This window comes from Propithecus coquereli, unplaced genomic scaffold (assembly GCF_000956105.1).
Source record: "Propithecus coquereli isolate 6110/MARCELLA unplaced genomic scaffold, Pcoq_1.0 Scaffold40, whole genome shotgun sequence".
Taxonomy (NCBI): domain Eukaryota; kingdom Metazoa; phylum Chordata; class Mammalia; order Primates; family Indriidae; genus Propithecus; species Propithecus coquereli.
The window spans coordinates 4,635,307-4,657,258 of NW_012149730.1; the positions used below are offsets into that span (position 1 = coordinate 4,635,307).

At 37.5% G+C, this 21,952-nt stretch overlaps 1 protein-coding gene across 1 annotated transcript in view; it reads left to right on the plus strand.

The window, feature by feature from the left end:
* The first annotated feature begins 5,767 nt into the window (after positions 1-5,767).
* ADGRG7 (adhesion G protein-coupled receptor G7) overlaps positions 5,768-21,952 on the plus strand; it is an 86,930-nt gene continuing 70,745 nt past the window's right edge. Inside the window, exon 1 of the mRNA XM_012652823.1 lies at positions 5,768-6,142. Coding sequence (XP_012508277.1) covers positions 6,028-6,142 — 115 coding nt within the window. The 5' untranslated portion in view covers positions 5,768-6,027. The remainder of the gene's footprint in view (positions 6,143-21,952) is intronic.

A 21,952-nucleotide genomic window follows, 5' to 3' on the forward strand; every position in this document is an offset into this window, starting at 1 on the left:
GTCAGGAAATAAAAGGTTCAGAATTTATTGACACTTCTGGGGATAAGCTCATTAAAAACCTACCAAAAGACAATGAATAAGCGGATATGATGGCTCACACCTATAATCCTAGCACTTTGGGAGGCCAAGGCAGAAGGATAACTTGAGGTCAGCAGTTTGAGGGCAGCCTAAGCAAGAGTGAGACCCCATCTCTACAAAAAATCCTGGGCCTGGTGGCATGCACCTGTAGTCCAAACTGCTTGGGCTGCTGAGGCAGGAGGATCACTGGAGCCCAGAAATGTAAGGTTGCAATGAGCTATGATGACACCCCTACACTGTAGCCTGGGCAACAGAGTGAGACCCTGTCTCAAAAACAAAATTAAATAAAATGAAATGAAACAGAGAAGAGTGGTTTCACAGATGACAGAAATACAGGATCTGATGAATTTTAGCAGGCTTATCTGATAATCTGGCAATCTTTAAAGCCATGACAATTCCCATAAATTACCAAAGGAATGTGCTAGTAAACAAAATGCCATTTAGTCTCTTGCATTTTCTACTTTGCTATAAACTTGATTTACTTTTTTGGGGAGAATTAGAATAGTGGTTACCAAATTTCAGTGGGCATCAAATAACCTGTAAGACTTGTTAAAAAACAGATTGCTGGGCAGTACCTTGAGGATTTCAGATTCAGTGGGTTTCCTATTTTATTTAATGGATTATAATCTGTTATATGTATTATTATTTATAATATTTTTACGTACTAAATTATTCAATAAATTAATATTATTAATTATAACCATTATTTATTATTTGAAATAATGCTTATTTATAAACATCATTTTGATGCTCAAATTGTCCCTCATCTGGTAATAGGGAATCTATTCCAGCTGGATTCTGTATCCATTTGATATATACCCATCATATCTTGCCTTCTGCACAAGATATTGCTGGCTCGCCCTGGACTTTCTCTGATGCTGTCCAGGAATTAGCCATTTTTCCAAGGATCCATATTCCTTTAAGTGGAAAGTTGTATTTATAAATCAAGGTCTGATCTTTATGTGTGCTCATTGCTGAAGGCAAAAGATTTATATGATCTGAAGAGACACCAGAGTATAGTGTACTCATTGTTAATGGGATGTCCCTACATCCAGACCCAGTAATGGGCCAGAGTTAGAGAATATATGTATAGAAATGTGTGATATATATCATAAACACACACAGATACACATTTGTGTGTTTATATATGCACACTTTTGTATCTACATTTCTATATAAATATATATTTATTGAATATATTGAACTATGTAATATGGTATTATATAAATGATATATAATATATACATATTATATATATTACATAGATATATATTAATGTATAAGAATCGTGAGTTCATGTGAGACATCCAACCCTAATGCAACACTGTAGGCTTTTTTTCTAAGGGCACAATGGAAATTATTTAGTTCAAGTATTGGAAATAAGAGCTAATATCACATCCCTTCATTTGAAATACTTGGCTTTGTTGTAGTAGTCCTAACAGCTTTCCTCTTTTGAATGAGAAATTGCTGACTTCATTCACACATTTGCCTGACCGCCATCTTCCCTGGAGGGTATTGCTTCCTTTAGAATTAACAGCACGTAGATTTTCTTCTTATTTCTGATTACTTGTTTTGAAATTCTTGTGGAATTCAAGTTCTCCCCTTTCCATGTTTGTAACTTCCTTCTCCTAGAGTGAGAAACTTGGCTCCCATTATTCTTATATGCTCACCTGTTTGATCCAACATCCTGTATGTTACCAATCTCTGACCTCCAGCACCACTCCCCACCCATGTGTGGACACACTTCTCTCCCAATTTGGGCTCTGATTTTGTATTCCAGGCCGCCACTCCATGTGGACACCCTCCTCACACAACTCTGGCACTGACCTCCCATGTACAATCTGTGTAGATGCCCTCCAACCACGCTTGGTCTCTGAAGGGTGCCCTCCCGTCCCTGCTCTGGCTTAGAGTTCTCAGATTGGGCATCCCTCACTGGGATGCTCTCCTGCCCCACCTGGGGCAGCCCATGCCAGGCCACCCTCCCCTTCACATGGATGCCCTCTTCATCCTGCTTGGGGTCTGACATCTCAGGCTAGGTCTCCCCATTGCAGATGTTCTCCTTATCCCACCTGGGCTCTGACACCTACTCTGGGCTGCTGTCCCTCTCTACCCCCACCACAGACACCTGTATTGTTCTTCCTCGACTGATGACTTTAGTACTGAAATGTTCAGGAAGAGAAGACCTCAAGTAGGTTGATTCAAATATGAAGAAATGGAGGCAGACTGGTTCACCCAGGGTCACAGAGAAAATTAGTGGCAGCCTTAGTACAAATCCAGATATTCCAGAGTGTAAGCTGGGTAGGGACAGGAACCTTGTCCCTCTTGTTTACTATTTCATCCCCAGTGCCTAGCACAATGTCTGCATTGTGAGTAGAATGGAAGAATAAATAAAATATTTCCTATTTAGTTCTTTTCCTTTTCTTCTGTCATCTTGATATGTGTGTGTTGCGTATGTAAAAATTAGTGACCATTTTACACGTGTCTACAATCAATAGTAATTCATGCCCTTACATAAATGTCAACGTCTTAATTTCTGTGCCTAGGGATTTCTTCTATTCCATGAATTTCCAGAGTTCCTAGCTGGGTAGGTGGCAGGCCTTATAAACCTTGTCATGTCACTGAGAACACTGAAGCCCTAAGAATCAACAGCTATTGCAGCATCCCTGCATTCCAGCACTTCCACCGAGTGTGGAAGAGAGAGAATGTCTGAGTACCACTGAAGTAAGCTTTCTTTCTTTCTTTTTTTTTTTTTTTTTTTTGGAGACAGAGTCTCACTCTGTTGCCCAGGCTAGAGTGCTGTGGCATCATCAGAGCTCACAGCAACCTCAAACTCCTGGGCTCAAGCGATTCTCCTGCCTCAGCCTCATAAGTACCCAGGACTATAGGCATGTGCCACCACGCCCAGCTAATTTTTTCTGTTTTAGTTGTCCGGCTAATTTCTTTCTATTTTTAGTAGAGACAGGGTTTCAAGCTGGTGCTGAGGCTGGCCTTCAACTCCTGACCTCAAGCAATCCTCCCACCTTGGCCTCCTAGAATGCTAGGATTACAGGCGTGAGCCACCACACCCAGCCTGAAGTAAGCTTTCTAATCATTAGACTACACTCCCTTTAAAACATTTGGAAGCCTACATGAGAAAAACACCATCACCAGATGGTAAACTCAGGTCCCACGATCAGTTCCTTTAGCCACACTGTTCAATGAATTCCCTTCTGCAGATGAGCACTCAGGGCCTTTTTTTCAAAGCATATTCCAAAGAACAGTATCCCTGAGAGATTCTTCTTGAGGATTTTGTGGTCAAATAACATTGAGAACTTGAACATTCATAATGCACATGAGCATATTGAAAGCTCTAGGCAATCCTAGAGTGGAGAAAACTGTTTAACTTTGTGTAACCTAGTATCTTTTAAATTTACTAAACCACAGAACTTCTGTTAGAATTATACCTATCTCAACCTCATTTCCTCATTCATGCAATGGGCAAAAACATCATCTGTTACATGGGGCTTTTACACAGAATGAATGAGCTAAAGATATGTAAAGCACACAGCACAGTGCTTGGTGTACCCTAGGCATTTGGTAAGTGCTGATTTCTTTTCTTAGATTAATTATTTATTGAAAACTGAAAAAGTATCAAAAAAGTAATACATATTTATGTTTATAATAATTCAAAAAAAAAATAAAAGCACAAGGCTAAGACTTCAAACCATAAAAGGGGAGCTAAAATTAAAAAAAAAAATTCTCCCACCTCAGATCCCTCACACTCCCAAGAGGACTTTTTTATGTGTCCCTTCAGACATTTTCTGTGCACTTGCATGCACACGTATTAGAAATAGATATTTTTTACATATTCACGGTAAATGAGATGATGGGATCCCATTCATCTATTTTGCACGTCTGCAGCAGTATTTCTAAGTTCTTCCATTTTGTGATACATCGGCGTGTTTTTCTCAAACTCCTGAGTTGGGTAAAGTTAGGGCTTTGTGTTCATGCCCCTCAAAGCCAAACTTTGATAAAGTGAGTATTACAAAGAGTTGGGAAAAAAAATATGTAGTTGTTTAGGGCTTTACAAAAAGTCTGCTTAAATGTAAAACCTTTTTTTGTAAAACTTTGCTTAATTCTCCCTGAAGGAATTAATGGCCTAGTATAGCAGTCCTTGACCTTTGGTGGTTTGACTTAGATTTTTTGACTTTATGATGGCATGAGATTGATACGCCTTCAGTAGAAACCCATACATTGAGCACCCCTTACAAGGGTTCTGTTTTTCAATTTCAGAATAATATTTAATAAATTACATGAGATATTCAACACTTTATTATAAAATAGGCTTTGTGTTAGATGATTTTGCCCAATTGCAGACTAAGGTAGGCTAGGCTATGATGTTTAGTAGGTTAGGTGTATTAAATGCATTTTCGATTTAGGCTTTTGCCAACTTATGACAGATTTATTGGGATGCAACCCTATCGTGAGTCAAGGAGTATCTGTGCTTTGTAATAATTAAAATTTATTTTCCTTTATTTTAACAGTTATTACTTGTCTTATAGGCAGCTATATCCAGGTATCTCATCCCTGAGAAAACAGCAGTTCCTTAAGGACCTCATCTTTGTCTTGAACCAATTCTGACACACTGAAGGCATTTAATTGGGTTTGATGACTTGAGGGAGCGTCCAGAGCAGACCAGAGCACCTGCTCTCCCCAGCAGAAACAGAGCCCTGATTGACGAGGTGAACATTCTCTCATTCTTCCTTTCAGTTGAGGGTGGAGAAGGGAGAGGGAAGAAGAGCACGTGATCCTGTGCAGGAGAGGCTCAGAGTGGCAGCTGCAGAGAGACACCAGTTGGCAGTGACTCAGATGGTGTATTAACTTCCAGGCCACAAACTGGGGGGCTTAAACCACAGAAACTTATCATCTCACTGTTCTGTCCCTGAAGTCCAAAATCAAGCTGTCAGCAGGATTATTTCCTTCTGAAGACTCCGAGGGAAGAGTCTGTTCCAGGCCTCTCTCCTTGGCTTGTAGATGGCCACCTTCTCGCTGGATCTCGGCAGATCATCTTCCCTCTGTGCATATGTGCATCCAAATTTCCTCTTCTGAGAAGGACACTCGTCATATTGAATTCAGGTCTACCCTGATGATAGCAATAACGCTCTTCTTTGGGGTTAATCATTTTAACTTGATTATTCTGTAACAACCTTATCTCCAAATAAGGTCACATTCTGAGGTATTGGAGGGTAGGACTCCAACATATGAATTTTGGGGGGACACAATTTAGCCCATAACAGATGGGTTGTATGCTGGGCTTTAGTGCTTTTCAAGACTCACCCTGTGCCAGCATGCCCACTCACCCACTGCAGCTGTCAAAATGTAGGCTCTTTAAAGAAATGCGAGCACCAGAGTCATGTGTGGCTCTTGCTGTTTATCCTCTTGTTGCCAACCTGGCTCATTTCCCCAAGAGGGTGTTTGTGTGGCCTGAGGCACCTGCTAGTCTGCCTCTGCTGGCCCCTCCCAAGACGAAAACATGGGAAGCTGAGACATAGGTGGCCACCAGGACCCAGTGCCTTTGTGATTTCCTCTCCGTTTTCTTCTATTTTGTTCCCTTCCTTCACTCTGTGGCTTGTCTGCACATTTCACCCTTTGACCCTCTCTGCTAGTCCCTCCTCCTTCTTTATTGCCCTAAGTTATCTCCTTTTTTCCGTAACTCTAATTACTTTCTTCATGTTCTCCTTCGGTGAAGTGTGAGGAAATTGCAAGCAGAGTATGCACCTTTTATTAGGTGATATGAACTGCATCCTGCTGGATTAACCTCAAAACTCCTAAAATATGAAGACATCTGCCTGGTAGAGCACTGAAAGGAGAAATTATCTTTATGCTTTAGGATAGCTTCCGATTAAACTTTCTAGCACAAGGAGAAAAGAAGCCAGTTATCTTTCACCCAGGAGTGGATTTGGCTTCACCATGGCTTCCTGCCATGCCTGTAACCTCAGGGTGCTGGTGGCCGTTGTATGTGGGTTGCTGACGGCCACTGTCGTGGGACTGGGCATCTGGAGGATTGTGATCAGGATCCAGAGAGGTAATGCTGTTCTGCTACATTTAACTCAGAGCAAAAAAGGGAATTGAGCCTTTGTCCTTGCCACCGGACACGCCAGTACTGGGAAGTGCCTTGTCCAGGCTGAGGCTGCCCACCAAGGTGGCATTTATGGGGTATAAAAGACTGGGTCAATTGATGGCCAGTAGATGGTTGTATATAAATGAATATGTGTGTGTGAGTGGGCAGGGTGAAGAGTGACATATTGGCCTCTTTTTGCTGTTTTAACTCTTTTTTTTTTTTTTGAGACAGAGTCTCACTGTGTTGCCCGGGCTAGAGTGCCGTGGCGTCATCCTAGCTCACAGCAACCTCAAACTCCTGGGCTCAAGCGATCCTCCTGCCTCAGCCGCCTGAGTAGCTGGGACTACAGGCATGCGCCACCATGCCCGGCTAATTTTTTCTATATATTTTTAGTTGTCCAATTAATTTCGTTCTAATTTTAGTAGAGACGGGGGTCTCGCTCTTGCTCAGGCTGGTTTCGAACTCCTGAGCTCAAACAATCCGTCCGCCTTGGCCTCCCAGAGTGCTAGGATTACAGGCGTGAGCCACCGCGCCCCCGGCCTTTTAACTCTAGGCTCAATTGATAGCAGAATAATAATTAAAATCACTAGTAACACATGTTTGGGTTTGTTTGTCTACATCCAAGAAAGGTGGACTTCCTGGATTTAGCGCCCGCACCCCCAAACATGCACAGAACAGAATTTCATTTCAAGAAGGAAGTTTAAGAATGTTATCATTAAGATTGTAAATAGGCTGGGCGGTGGCTCATGCCTGTAATCCTAGCACTCTGGGAGGCCGAGGTGGGCAGATCGTTTGAGCTCAGGAGTCTGAGACCAGCCTGAACAAGAGCGAGACCCCGTCTCTACTAAAAAATAGAAAGAAATTAGCCAGACAACTCAAAATATATAGAAAAAATTAGCCAGGCATGGTGGTGCATGTCTGTAGTCCCAGCTACTTGGAAGGCTGAGGCAGGAGGATCACCGGAGCCCAGGAATTGGAGGTTGCTGTGAGCTAGGCTGACGCCACGGCACTCTAGCTCAGGCAACAGAGACTCTGTCTCAAAAAAAAAAAAAAAAAGAAAAGAAATTAAAGAAAAAAAAATTAGATTGTAAATAAAATGATCTCATGGGTTGTACACAGATTTCCCACTTTCCAGGTGTAGAAAACTATTTAAAAAATTAAGATCAGTTAAAAAATGACTTTTCTGGTTATTCAATTAATATTTGTTAATCCCCTACTGTGTGCTATAACTGACCTGGGGGAGGAGAGTAGGAGGGGACAGTAGTGTGTAAAACAATGATGTTAAAGAAAAGCCCTCCCAGAAGTAACAGAAACTTTCAATAATCCTAATGCTGGTTCCCCTGGGCTGCGGAGGTTCTCCATAAAGGGATTCAAAGTTGGATGTGCTGAACACTCCCTTTTGTAGAAAACAGAGAAATTTTCTAATGAAACACAGTAAATAAGGGTAAATAATGCTAGTCAGAGAGGTAGTGTGCCCTCCAAGCAGGTAATTGCGGAGGATTGAAGGGAGGGCAGCCAGCAGGAGCACAGAGCATGGCTGCAGAGAGCCACTGCTAAGGACCAGAGGGGTCCAATTTATTGGCTGCTGAGGGGGTGGCAGCTGGGAATGGATCTTTCCTCCCCCACCAACCTGCCCCGACAGTGTTTAGAGATACTGTATTAATAGTACTTAGGGAACTGGGATGAGAAAATATACCAGAAAAAAAAACCAGTGCAATTTAAACTCGAGGAAAATGTGTTTTTGTTTGTGTGTTTAAGGTTTTTAAAATAGTTTAATTCAGGTTTAAAAAAACTTTACCCTGTTAAGGCTGCCAAATTTATAAGACTTCATTTAGAGGGATACTTCTAAGAAGGCTTTGTTCCTTCCTTCCTTCCCTTATTTATGTGATATCTGCTTTTAAAGGGAAATTTGTGGGGCCTTATGAAAGACACAGTTACAATAGAACCATTAAAACCAGGACCAAAGTACAAACACAGCATAAGAAGAAGCGCAGGGTAGGGGACAGAAAGTACATGCAAGTCAAAGTCTTAGGGGGAGGGGCTTAAAAGAAATATAAGACATACCCTTGATCTTCTGGATACCTTACAAAAGGAAGTATGATAAATAATAAAGATCCCATGTCTACCAGTAGAAGCATACCAACTCCTCAAAAAGACAAACTTTTCCCATGTTCTGAGCAGAATTTTTCAACTGGCTGTTTATATAAGGACAGCCCTCAGGCTTTGGGTAATCCCAGTGGCAATGGAGAGGATTATCATTATCATTTAAAGAAAAAGATTGAAACACTGGCACTGTTTGGTGCTACTATTTTGCCTCGTGCATTTCATTGAGTGTGTTTTAGCTGGGAAATTCTGTTTTGTTCCACTTTCCTCTCTTCCACTCACTCCACTCCGCTGCACCCCACCTCTCCCATCCCATCTTGTCCTGTGTAATCTTTCAATGGTTTTGCTTCGGTCCCTTTCTTTGGGTATGGAGATGAATTTTTTTTTTTAATTTATTTTTCTGAGGGAGAGAAAAGTCACTCACATCTCTGAGAAACCGAAGAAAACTATGAATGTCTTATTAGGAAAAAATATACACAAACACAATTTTGGATAAACTAATTTTATTGCATTCAAAATTTATAAAGAGAATATAAAAATTATGTCTCTTTCACTTTTATTGTTCATGCAAAACTAATGGCCTCTTTGTGAAAAATAGAAAAAAAATCCAAATTCCGCTTCAATGAGAAGTTACTGTTATTTCGCTGTAGAGTGAATATTGATGTAACAATATTTATGCTATGTATGCATTTAATTATTATAATATCTACAGTGTCAAAAATCCTTATTATGTTCTAGGTATTATGCTAAAAACTTCGCATGCTTTATCTCATTTAATTCTGACAGGCACTTTTGAGGCATACATTTTTATATCTATGATACAAATGGGGAACAGACGCTCAGGGAACATTTTTGTGATTATATAGCTAGAAAGTATTGGATCTGGGTTTGAACCTTGATCATTCTGACTTCAGTATTTGTGGTGTAACTCCCACACTATTCTGCCTTCCCATAGGGAAGGCAATGTAACGCAAATCAATTAATTCATCTTTTATTTTTGAGGAAACAATGGCTAAAAACTCTAATTCACGAGGATTGCAGTAAGCAGTAGAATCAGAGCATTCTGTTGTTTTGCTAGGCAAAGTTAGACCCTTTGGGAGTCACGTTGTCTTCAAGTCAATAAGATCTGCATTGCCAATGCTGTTTATAGAGTACAAATTAGTATTTGTGCTTAAACTTTAAACTTTTCTGAGTCTTGAAATGGTGTCTATAGATTTTGGCTATGGAGTAACTGCCATGGCTTTGCCACCTTCTACTAGTTGTGCAAAAGTCCTCCTACAGCTTTGCAGTTATGGGGTTGCCTGCCTTTGATCTTCTAGTACTCAACAGCAGAAGAGACTGCATTTTATAGTAGTATTCATCCTGGTGACGGCCTTTAATGGAAAGAGTCTCATATTAACGTTGCCCCAAACATCTTATAGCTGTCAAACAAGCCATGAATGAGTTCAACTCTAATTATTCTAAGTGCGAATTCTTCTTTTAACTTTTTAAAATTAATCATTGCTTTAATAGTAAACAAGCACTTCAAGACATGGCCTCTAGATTGTCAGTGATCTTCTGTGTAGTATAGAAAAGATTTTTAATTCTGTCCTTATTTCTTAATAAGTTTTCTTGTTAAAAGGTCATAGGTTAAGGCTCTGATCTTGATAAAGTTAACAGCATTTCATGGGCATAGACAAGACTTATTTCAGGATTTCTGGAATAGTCTTTGGCATTTTTTATATGCTACTGATGAAAATATTACATAATAATGATCTTTTTTCACCAAAGTAGCACAGTGAAATGTATCGCCAAGTGTAATACTTTCTCCGTCTATTTTCCCAGGAACAGGATTTCCTATTCATTTGAAATTTTGCTTGGTAATAAAAATTTTCAGAACTACTGATGACTTTTTCAATTTCCAAAGGGAGCTCAAGACTCGAAGTTCTTTTCCAGTGATGTCAGTTCACCCAGAACAATCTTCATCGAGAGTTTCACATGACTATCTCCTTTGATGATTTAGGTCTTAGGTAGAATGTCACCTCCTCAAAGAGACCTTTCCTATCCACCCCGTCTAAATTATTCTCTCTTTCACTCTCTTTTACATGTATTTTTTCATGGCTTTTACCACTGACAATTTCTTATTTATTTGTTTATTGGCTGGCTGGCTGTCTCCTCATTTCTAGAGTGAAAGCTCCAAGAAGACAGAGACCTGCCTTACTGTTAACGATGACATGAGATGGGATGGAATGGGATCAAAGAGGCAGAGTAGAGTAGAGTGAATGGAAGGGAGTGAAGTGAAATGAAACAGAATTTACCAACTAAAACACACTCTGAGGAAAATGTACAAGGCAAAACAGTAGCAGCAAACAGTGCCAGTCTTTCAATCTTTTCTTTAAATGATAGCAACAAACTTCTTCGCCACCGGGTTTACTCAAAAGCTGAGGAATATTCCTTATAAAGAGTCAATTGGAAAATTCAGAGCAAGGGGAAAGTTTATCTTTTCTGAGGAGCTGGTATGCTTCCTCTGTTAGGTATGGGATCTTTGTTACTTATTATTCCTCTTTTTGGTTCTGAGCCCTCAGGAAGTTCAGGGATATGTTTTGTATTTATTGGAAGCAACTCCTCCTAAGCCTTTGACTTTTATATACTTTCTGTTTCTCACCATATGCTCTTCCTGTGTTCCCTGCACCTAGAATAGTGCTTGGAATATATTTGCCGATACACAGTTGATGAGTAAACGAAAGAATCATGTGAAAACCGGAAACTGGACTGTCCTAGGTCACTTGGACTGCTGTAATAAGCTGGGTACCTTATAGACAACAGAAATTGATTTCTCATAGTTATAGTGGCTGTGAAGTTTGAGATCAAGGCACTGGCACATTCAGTGTCTGGTAAGGGGCTGCTTCCTGGTTTAGAAAATGCATCTTCTTGTTGCATCCTTATGTGGCAGAAGGGGAAAACTCTGGTCTCTTTGGCCCCTTAAGGGCACTAATCCCACTCATGAGGGCTCTACCCTCATGACCTAATCATCTTTTAAAATCCCTATCTCCTAACACCACCGTATTGGGGATTAAGTTTCAATGGATAAATTTTGGGAGGACACAAACATTTAGTCCATAGCATGGATTAAGAGTTGTCAAATAGTTATATTCATAAATGATGTATCCTAGCTACCAGTTCCTTGTGACCTTCTTCAAAACATTAAAAGAATTGCAATTCTGGATTTGTTAAGAAAAATGCCATTTTAGAAGGGTTTAGACTCTTTCAGTTAAGAAAGACATAATTTTAGTTTTCTTTCTCTGCTCCAAGCCACGTGACACATGACCATTTCTAGGACTCTTAGCTTCATTAAGACCTCTCCAGTTGTGTGTAGCCTTTTTTGTAAGATCAGCAATCTTGTAGGGTGCTTTTATGTAGGAGCAAATCTAAGTTTTGTTGGACCTCCAGTCATTCACATTGGGCATTCTTCATAGAAAACCATCCAACTTGTCTGATGCATTTTCAGAATGGACAGACATAAGGTGCTCCATCTCTGTTGGCTTCATCCTTCTGATAGCAAGACACTTGTACCATAAGAAGCAGTATGGCTTTTGGGTTTCATCACACTTGATGATGAAAGTAAAATGACAACATAATTAAGCTTAAGCTTTATTGTATTTCTTTCCATTGACATTTCCCAACTTGCTCTAGGCCTGATGTAATCCTTGACAGATGTCCATAGTCTTAGTGGTAGGGAATGTTTTCTTTAACTCCTATCAATGTGAGAATGTCTTAACCTCAAAACACCTGAGCCATGTTATTATACCTTAGTCAATCATATGCTACACCTCTTCTGGCTTATAGAATTTTCTGCTTTCTGTCATCAGGACTGTTTTTCCCACCATTCTCCAAAGAATCTATATTTCATTCTCTATCACCAGACACACATATTCCTCAGTCTGACAAGAGACTTAAGAAGCCTGAACTATTCCTAACCTGCAAGGACAGATTTCATAGCATTGGTAATTCTTGCACTGCAGAAAATGAGGGTTGTTGGGAAAGGTCAATAAGAGTTCATTGTCTCTCAGAAAATAATCTGTCCATGATACTTGGCTTTCATTTCACTCAATTACAGAAGCAAATTTGATAATAAATCTAACTCCTGTGACTCGTCCTAGAGGGTAGCTGCAGAGAAGTATTTTCTGGATGGAGAAAGTTGTGTTTTAGGCGGCTGTAGTGTTCTGTAGTCTCAGCCCTGGTGGTGTAAATCTCTCTTCAGCTCCTTTACCAGTCTCCCTACTTGCTTCTCCATATAACCACCCTCTAAATTAAAAAAAGTCTATGAGAGGGAAGGAATTATTTTTTGAGGAATAAATTCTGTTATGTAATAGAACATGGGTTATTTTAACACCAGAATCAGTGATGTTTAAATTGTTGATCTCATTTTAAATGTCACTTGATCGAACTAAGAGGCTGGAATCTTGGCTGAGAGAATTATTCTTGAATTCAAGGTAGTAGATATTTTTACTTAAAATGTGGACCACCACCTATAGGTCTTTGATGACACATGTGTTGAAAAATCTATAGAATTTCAACCATTATAGAAAATAATGGTTAAGAGTGGGGACTTGAGAGTAGGAGAGAAAGGTACATGAGTTGGAGAAAGAAAGCTCTGGAGCCAGACTGCCAGAGCTTATACCCCAATGCTGCTCCTTCTAGATGAGTCACTGTGATCAAGTTATTCAATATTCCTGTGTCTCAGTTTTCCTATCTATTGTGGGAATAATAATAAACCCTACCTCACAGGTAGGATTAAATGAGTTAATACATTGTAAGTTTTAAGATGATTTTTATTACCTTGTAAATACTCAATAAATGTTGGCTACTATTCTCTAATTTATGAATTTTTAGATAATTGAATGTATAGCATAGTTGTCCCCACTCCATGAATCATACCTTGAGTAGATACCATTGACTTACATTCAACCTTTGGATTAAGACTCAAGTTATCAAACCAAAGATTTACAATAGGTTTAATCATTAAGTTCAATTGACTAGCTCCAAACCGAAACAGGAACAGTTTTAAGAACTGTCTTATCTTCCTGCATTTGGTTTCAATATTTATACTACACTGCACCATCAGTGGAAAAGTTTATTAAAATGTTTAAACCAGTTTATTGAAATATTTAACCAAGTAATTAATACTGGATAAACTTTACCTGAAATAAAGACTACGTGTATTTTATTTGTATACATCTTTCAGGGTTTTTTTTTTTTCAACCTTGTCCTCTGGTTTAAGAGTTAACTTTATCTTCACCCAAATATTTCAAATTCCTGATCTGGGACAAATGACAGATGCTTGAATTTTAAACCCCAAAAAACTGAGCCATATACTAGAAAGATCTCTAGATGGAATTTCTTTGGCTAAGGAAATATGTTTTTATTTTGATACTTATTCAAACTAAACTTTCAAAGTGGATTTTAAATTTTTCTGTTTTAGAAGAAATTCCTATTTTCCATTTGGAATCTTTAATATCACTTTATGCTACTTTCTCAAGCAGTATGAGTGTGTGTCATATATGATCTGCACTTGATCTTCCAAGAAGTGTAGAAAAAGCACTGAAAATAGGGCTAATATTTCTGGAAATATTACTTATTACAATTGAAAGGAATGTAGGAAATATTGTTGTCATACTGGTGTTATAAAAGAAAAATACTGCCATTAAATATATTCCAGTGTATGGATCCTCAAATAAAACAAAGCTGGTGCTCTCTCTCCCTGTGGTAAAGGCAGGCACTGTGAGGACGGAACAGGAGCATTGGTGAGTACTATGGAGATCTGAGTGCAGAAGCTGCTTGGCTCTCAATTAACTACTGATCTGGAACAAACCACTCAGCCTTTATATAGAATGGGGAGTTTGGGTTAACAAGTAGCTGCGATCACTTTTCTTGAGTCTGTAATTCTAAAACTATTTACGTGATATGAACAAGGCACTAATCCTTCCGGGTCTTACGTTCTTTATGTAAAATACAGAGTCTTAAAGATACCAATACTACTTTTGCTATATTTTGTGGATAATTTAGATATTTCAGAGGCTAGTGTCTTGAAGTGGTAGCACAGGTGTTAAATATGTGTTTGTGACGGGAGTGGATAGTTCAGCTTAAACTAGATATCCTCAATCAAAATGCAAGTGGCAAGGAAGTCAGTCAGCCAGGCTGTTGGGTACCTTCTATTCAACTGTACCATTATATGAAGATCTGGAAATACAAGCCAGGATCCTTGTTCTAAAGGTTGTCAAAATACTTCTTAAATGTAAGAAATGACTCTTGACTTACAGCAAAAAGCCAGAATGACTAGACATGGATAGGTCTCTTTGTTGCTTACAAATATATAGAAGTTGTAAATAAAACAAGACATAATTCAAACATATAAGCAGGCTTTCTTTCTTGAAGGGAAATTCCAGAGGGCAGAAACAAAGAGAAAGTGCAATACTATAATGGTGAGCAGGCATTGGCATCAGCCCTAGAAGTTGTGGCTTCAGTGCATTCATGGGGACAGAAGGCATGATTTCCATCCTGTGTGAGCTGGAGAAATTGGACCTGAGCCACCAGCATAACACCTGAAGCCTTAAGGAGTAGGTTCAACCATAAAAGAGAAGATTAGCAAAATTCTTCTCACTAGCCCAGAGAAGCAATAAATAACACTATCATCTGTTCAGGGCCATGAGTAAAGGAAAAAAAAAAAAAAGTCACTACAAATAATTGAAACCCCAGGCCATAAAATCTAAATTTGTCCTACCTGTATACTCAGTGAGAAATTATCCTAAAACTACTACTGACGGTGCTCCAGGATCATAAAATAAGTAATCAAGAAATTTTCCTATAGAAATATTTTCATAAATAGGATCCATAAAAGTCTAATGGAAGAATAATAAATAAGGCAAAGATGAGTTTATAATCCAAAATTACATGTGAACCATGATGTTGGAGAGACATCAGATCTGATCAAAAGGATTAATCCTCTCAGAACTGGATATAACAAAATAATCTGAACAGGAACATAAAATATGTTTACAATGATTAAAAAGTTAAAATATAGGGGAAAAATTAATTACAACCAAAGAAAAAGATACTATTTTTAAAAAGAATTTGAAAAAGTACAAAATACTACTTTTTAAATGAAAAATACAGTAATAAAAAACTAATGAGTGGTTTAAAAAGAGATTAGATCTCAAGTCAGGGAAAAGGTCTCAAAAAAAAAGGAGATTAGAAACCATTAAAGAGAAAACTAGGGAAATGGAAAAGACAGCTGAAGAAATTACCTGTCATTCAGCACAGCATATAAAAAGATCCTAACTATGACAATAAGATTAGGAAACTTGAAGTAGAGAAGGCTGGATCCCAACCGGGTGCACCAGAAATTTCAGAATAGAATAGACAATATGGGAGAGGCAATATAGAAGAAATAATGACTGAAAATTTTTTTGGATTGAAGAATGACTGAGCCTCAAGCAAGAAAAACAAAACCCATATCATGGTAAAATTATAGAATATCAGGTAAAGAATATTTAAAAGATATCTACAGAAGAAAGATCCCTCCAAAAGGAATAAGAATTAGACAAGGAAAAAACTTTTTATCAGAGCAACAAATTCTAGCAAACAGTGGAAAAATATCTTTAAAGTGTTGTTAACCCAGAATTCAATACCTTATTAAATTGACAACCAAAAGTGAGGGAAAAATTAAAAAGCATTTTCAGATAAACACTGGAGAGTCTATTGCTTATAGACCCTAGATGAAAGAACTATTTCATCATAAAGCAAGCAATTGAGCCCAGAAGGAAAGAATACAGCAGAGGCATACTTTATGTTACTGTGCTTCAGTTTTATTGTACTTCAAAGATACTGTGTTTTTTACAAATTGAAGGTTTGTGGCAACTCTATGACAAGCAGTTCTATCTGTCCCATTTTCTAACAGCATGTGCCCACGTCACATCTCTGTGTCACATTTTGGTAATTCTTGCAATATTTCAAGTTTTGTCATTATTATCTCATATGTTATGGTGATCTGTGATCAGTGATCTTTGATGTTACTATTGCAATTGTTTTGAGGCACCACAAACCACACCCATGTAAGACAGCGAACGTAACTGATAAATGTATATGTTCTGACCACTCCACTGGCTGGCCATTTCCCATCTTTCTCCCTGCCCTCGGGACACCCTATTCTTTCAGACGCAACAATATTGAAATAGGCCAATTAATAGCACTAAAATGGCCACTAAGTGTTCAAGTGAAAGGAAGAGTCGAGTGTTTCTCACTTTAAATCAAGAGCTAGAAATGATTAAGCTTAGTGAAGAAGGAATGTTGAAAGCCAAGACGGGCAAAAAGCTAGGCCTCTTATATCAAACAGTTAGCCAAGTTGTAGATGCAAAGGAAAAGTTACTGAAGGAAATTAAAAGTGTTACTCCAGTGAGCACACAAATGATAAGAAAGCAAAACATCCTTACTGTTGATATGGAGAAAGTTTTACTGGTCTGAATAGAAGATCAAACCAGCTACAACATTCCCTTAAGCCAAAGCCTCATTCAGAGGAAGGTTCTAACTCTCTTCAATTCTATAAAGGCTGAGAAAGGTTAGGAAGCTACAGAAGAAAGATTGGAAGCTAGCAGAGGTTGGTTGATGGTTATAAAGAACCATCTTGATAACTGTCTTTATAACTAAAATTGCAAGGTGAAGCAGCAAGTGCTGATGTAGAAGCTACAGCAAGTTATCCAGAAGATCTAGCTAAGAGAATTGCTGAAGGTGTCTACACTAAACAACAGATTTTCAGTGTAGATGAAATAGCCTTCAACTGGAAGAAAATGCCATCTGGGACTTTCGTGCTACCGAGAAGAAGTCAATGCCTGACTTCAAAGCTTTGAAGGACAGGGTCTCTTGTCAGAAGTTAATGCAGCTGGTCACCTTAAGTTAAAGTCAGTGTTCATTTACTGTTCTGAAAATCCTATGGCTCTTAAGAATTAGGCTAAATCTACTCTGCCTATGCTTTATAAATGGAACAACAAAGCCTGGATGACAGCACATCTCTTTACACCATGGTCACTAAAAATTTTAAGCTCACTATTGGGACCTACTAAAAAAATATTTCTTTCCAAATATTACTGGTCACTGACAATACACCTGGTCACCCAAGAGGTCTGATGGAGACATACAAGAAGATTAATATTTTCATGCCTGCTAATACCACATCCATTCTATAGGCCATGGATCAAGGAGTAATTTTGACTTTCAAGTCTATTATTTAAGAAATACATTTTGTAAGGCTATGGAGATCTGGGCAAAGTGAATTGAAAACCTTCTGGAAAGGATTAATCATTCTAGATGCCATTAAGAATATTCATGATGTATAGAAGTTCATCAAAATATCAACATGAACAGGAGTTTTAAAGAAGTTGATTCCAAACCTCATGGATGACTTGGAGGGATTTAGTACTTTAAGGGAGTAAGTACTGCAGATGTGGTAGAAATAGCAAGAGAACTAGAATTGGAGGGAGAGCCTGAAGATGTGACTGAATTGCGGCGATCCCAGCTACTTGGGAGGCTGAGGTGGGAGGGTCGCTTGAGCCCAGGAGTTCAAGCCCAGCTTGGGCAGCGTAATAAAACTTTCTCTCTAAAAAAAAAAAAAAATTTTTTTTAAATTGCTATCAAACGGCATCACATGCTGTAGAGAACTTTTTTTGTGAAAGGAAGAGTCAATTAATGGACCAAACTTCATTGTGTTATGTTAAGAAATCACCACAGCCACACTGACCTTCAGAAATCACCATCTTGATCAGTCAGTAGCCATCAGCACTGGGGCAAGACCCTATGCCAGCAGAAAGATTACAACTTGCCAAAGGTTTAGATGATTATTAGCATTTTTCAGCAATAAAGTATTTTTAATTAAGGTATGTACTTTTTTTAGACATAATGTTATCACACAATTAGAAATTAGACTATAGTGTTGTGTAAATATAATTTTTATATGTACTAGGAAACCAAAAACTTGTGTGACTTATTTAATTGCAATATTTACTTTATTGCTGTGGTCTGAAATCGAAGCCCCAGTATCTCTGCGGTATGCCCCATAAGATATGATGAGAAACAAAGAAACTGACAGGGTTTTTGGTAAATTTAAATAGACATAGACTGTTTTGTACATTTTAAGAGGCCAGTATTGAAGGAGATTTAAAAACAAGATGGTACTAAAATGCTGAAAAGCAATAAAACAAAAGAAAACAAACAATACCACAGAAGGCAGTAAAGCAGGGGCAGACACAAAATAACATAGTAGAAATAATAAACACAATAAATTTGAGTAGATTAAACTCATCTGTTTAAAGAAAAATATTGCCATGCTGTATATCTTTGAAGCAAAACAGAATGTAGCTCATGATTTTTATAAGAAATACTGAACATTTAATGACACATAAAAGGTGAACAAAATGATGACAAAGCCAATTCCAGGCAAATACTAACAAAACCAAAAGAAATCTGAGTTAGCAATATTAATATTAAAAATAGAGTTTAACGCAAAAAACATAGTGAAGAATAAGAGTTTCGTTACTTAATGACAGAAGCAGTAATTCAACAAAAGAAGAATCCATAATCCTGTCCCCATATGCCTCAAATAGCATAGAGTTATATAAAGCAAAACTAAACAATATTATATAGGTAAATATAAAAATTTAAAATCAAGGTGATTGAATCTAATACCCTTCTATGAAAAACTGACAGATCAAGCTGAAAAGATATATAAGGACTCCAAAATTTGAAAAACACATTTGACAAGCAAGATCTAGTGGATTTATGCATTAGCATTGCCACAATAAATGGAAAATGCACATTATTTTCAGGAAAAGTCTCAGTGAGTACCAAAGAATCAATGCCTTATAGATTATGTTACATTATGACTACAATGTACTACAAGGCAATGCACAAAATAACCAAGAAAATACCTTACATGAGAAAAATTGTTTTAAATAATTCAAAGAAGAAATCAAATGAAAAATTTAAAATATTTAAAACTGCAGTGGAAGCACTCTATATCACAACTGTGGACACAGCTAAAAATATACTTAGAGTGACGTTTATAGCTTTGGGAACATACTAAAAAGCCAGATATACTGAAAATTATTTAATAGCGATCTAAGCATTCCATCTTTAGAAGTTAAAAAAGAGTATATTCTAAGAAAGTATGTTTGGGAATAATAACAACAAACAAATTAATGGAATAAAAATCAAAGAAACAAGAATGAGGATCAACAACACAAAAGCTAGTTTTTTGAAAAGATGAAGTTAAATTGATAAATCTTCAAGGTTCATCAATACAAAAAGGCACAATTAAGCAATATGCACAAAAATCAAAAGGTCACAGCAAGTAGGATTAACAAAATCATAAACAAATACCATGGAAAACTTTGTCCCAGTAATATAAAAACTTAGGTTAAATGGCAATTTTCTAAATACATATAAATGACCAAAATTACACCAAAAGAAAGAAAAAATACCTAAATAGAACTATAATCATTAAATGGTAAAAAAGTACTAAAAGCATCCTACATGTAAATGCTCATACTATTTGTCTTAGACTTGACGATAGTATAAAATATGGGAAGTATAAACAACAATTTCAGAATAATGCTGATGAAGTCTAACTTACACATTTTTCTTCCATGCGTTGGACTTTCTTAGTATTTGCATCTAAAAATTCATGGCCACACTTAACATCACTTAGATTTTCTTCTGTTATCTTCTAGGAGTTTTGTAGTTTTGAATTTTCCATTAAGTTTATAACCCATTTTGAGATAATTTTTATGACAGATGTAATTCTGTCTCTAAATTCATTTTTTTTTTTTTTTTGCATGTGGTTGTCCAAATGTTCTAGCAACATTTGTTGAAAAGACTATCTCTTCTCTATTGAATTTGCTTCTTTGTTAAAGATCAGTTGACTATACTTGTATGGGTCTATTTATGGACTCTCTGTTCTGTTCTATTGATGTATTCTAGTCTGTGCTAGTGGGGTGTGAAATGGTATTTCACTGTGGCTTTAATTTGCATTTCTCTGATGACTAAGATCTGAGCATTTTCGTGTGCTTATTGTTTGTCCATATATCTTTTTAATGAAGTGTCAGTTCAAGTCTTGCCCATTTGAAAAAGCATGCTATTTGTATTCTTAACAATTTACAAACTGAGATTCTATTAATAATTTACAGCTAGATTTACAATTTTAGTTTCTAATACAATTCCTTTGTCAGATACATGTTTTGCAAATATTTTCTCCCAGTCTGTGGCTTCCATTTTTTATTTTCTTAACAGTGTCTTTTGATGAGTAGCAGTTTTTAATTTTGATTATGGCCAAGTTATTAATTTTTTTCTCTTGTGTTTAGTGCTTTTTGGATACTTTAAAAAAATCTTTGTCTGCCTTAAAGTTGCAAATGTGTTCTATATTTTCTTTCTTTCTCTCTCTCTCTTTCTTGAGACAGGGTCTTGCTCTGTTGCCCAGACTGGAGTGCAGTTGCACAATCATAGCTCACTGTAGCCTTGAATTCCTGGGCTCATGCTATCCTCTTGCCTCACGCTCTCAAGCACCTGGGACTACAGGCATGTGCCACCATATCTGCCTTATTTTTCTATTTTTTTGTAGATAGAGTTGGGGTCTCACTATGTTGCCCAGGCTGGTATTGAACTTTTGGCCTTAAGTGATGCCCCCACCTTGGTCTCCCAAAGTGCTGGGATTTCATGCATGACCACCATGCCCAGCCTTCTCCTGTGTTTTCTTTGAGAAGCAATATAGTTTTAGTTTTTTGATTTTAGGTCTATGGTCCATCTCAAATTGCGTCTTGAGTGTGATATATTTATGTAGTTAGTGTAGCACCACTTGTTGAAAAAATTTTTCTTTCTCAATTAAATTGCATTGGCACATTTTCATTTATTTGTACAAGTTTATGGGGTACATGTGATATTTTGTTACATGCATGGATTGCATAATAGTCAAGTCAGCGCTTTTAGTGTGTATGTTACCCGAATAATGCACATTGTACCCATTAACTAACTCCTCATCATCCACCCCCTTTACCCCCTCACCCTTCCAAGTCTACACTATCATTCCACTTTCTATGTCCATATGTGCACATACTTTAGCATCCACTTATGAGTAAGAACATGAGATATTTGACTTTCTGTGCCTGGCTCTTTTCACTTAGGATAATGGCTTCCAGTTCCATCCATGTTGCTGAAAAGAAATGATTTAATTTTTTTTTTTATGGTGGAATACAACTCTATTGTATAAATATATCACATTTTCTTTATCCGTGCTCCACTGATGGGCACTTAGGTTGATTCCATATCTTTGCTATTGTGAATAGTGCTGTAATAAACATGTGAGTGCAGGTATCTTTTTGCTATATTGATTTCTTTTCCTTTGGGTAGATATCCAGTAGTGGGATTGCTGGATCAAATGGTAGTTCTATTTATAGTTCTTTCAGAAATCTCCATACTGTTTTGCATAGAGGCTGTACTAATTTACATTCCCACCAACGTGTATTAGAGTTCTCTTTTCTCCACATCCTCACCAACATCTGTTATTTTTTGTCTTTTTAATAACAACCTACGTGCATTTTTAACTAGATCAACTGACCATATATGTTTTATCTATTTCTAAGCTCTTTATTT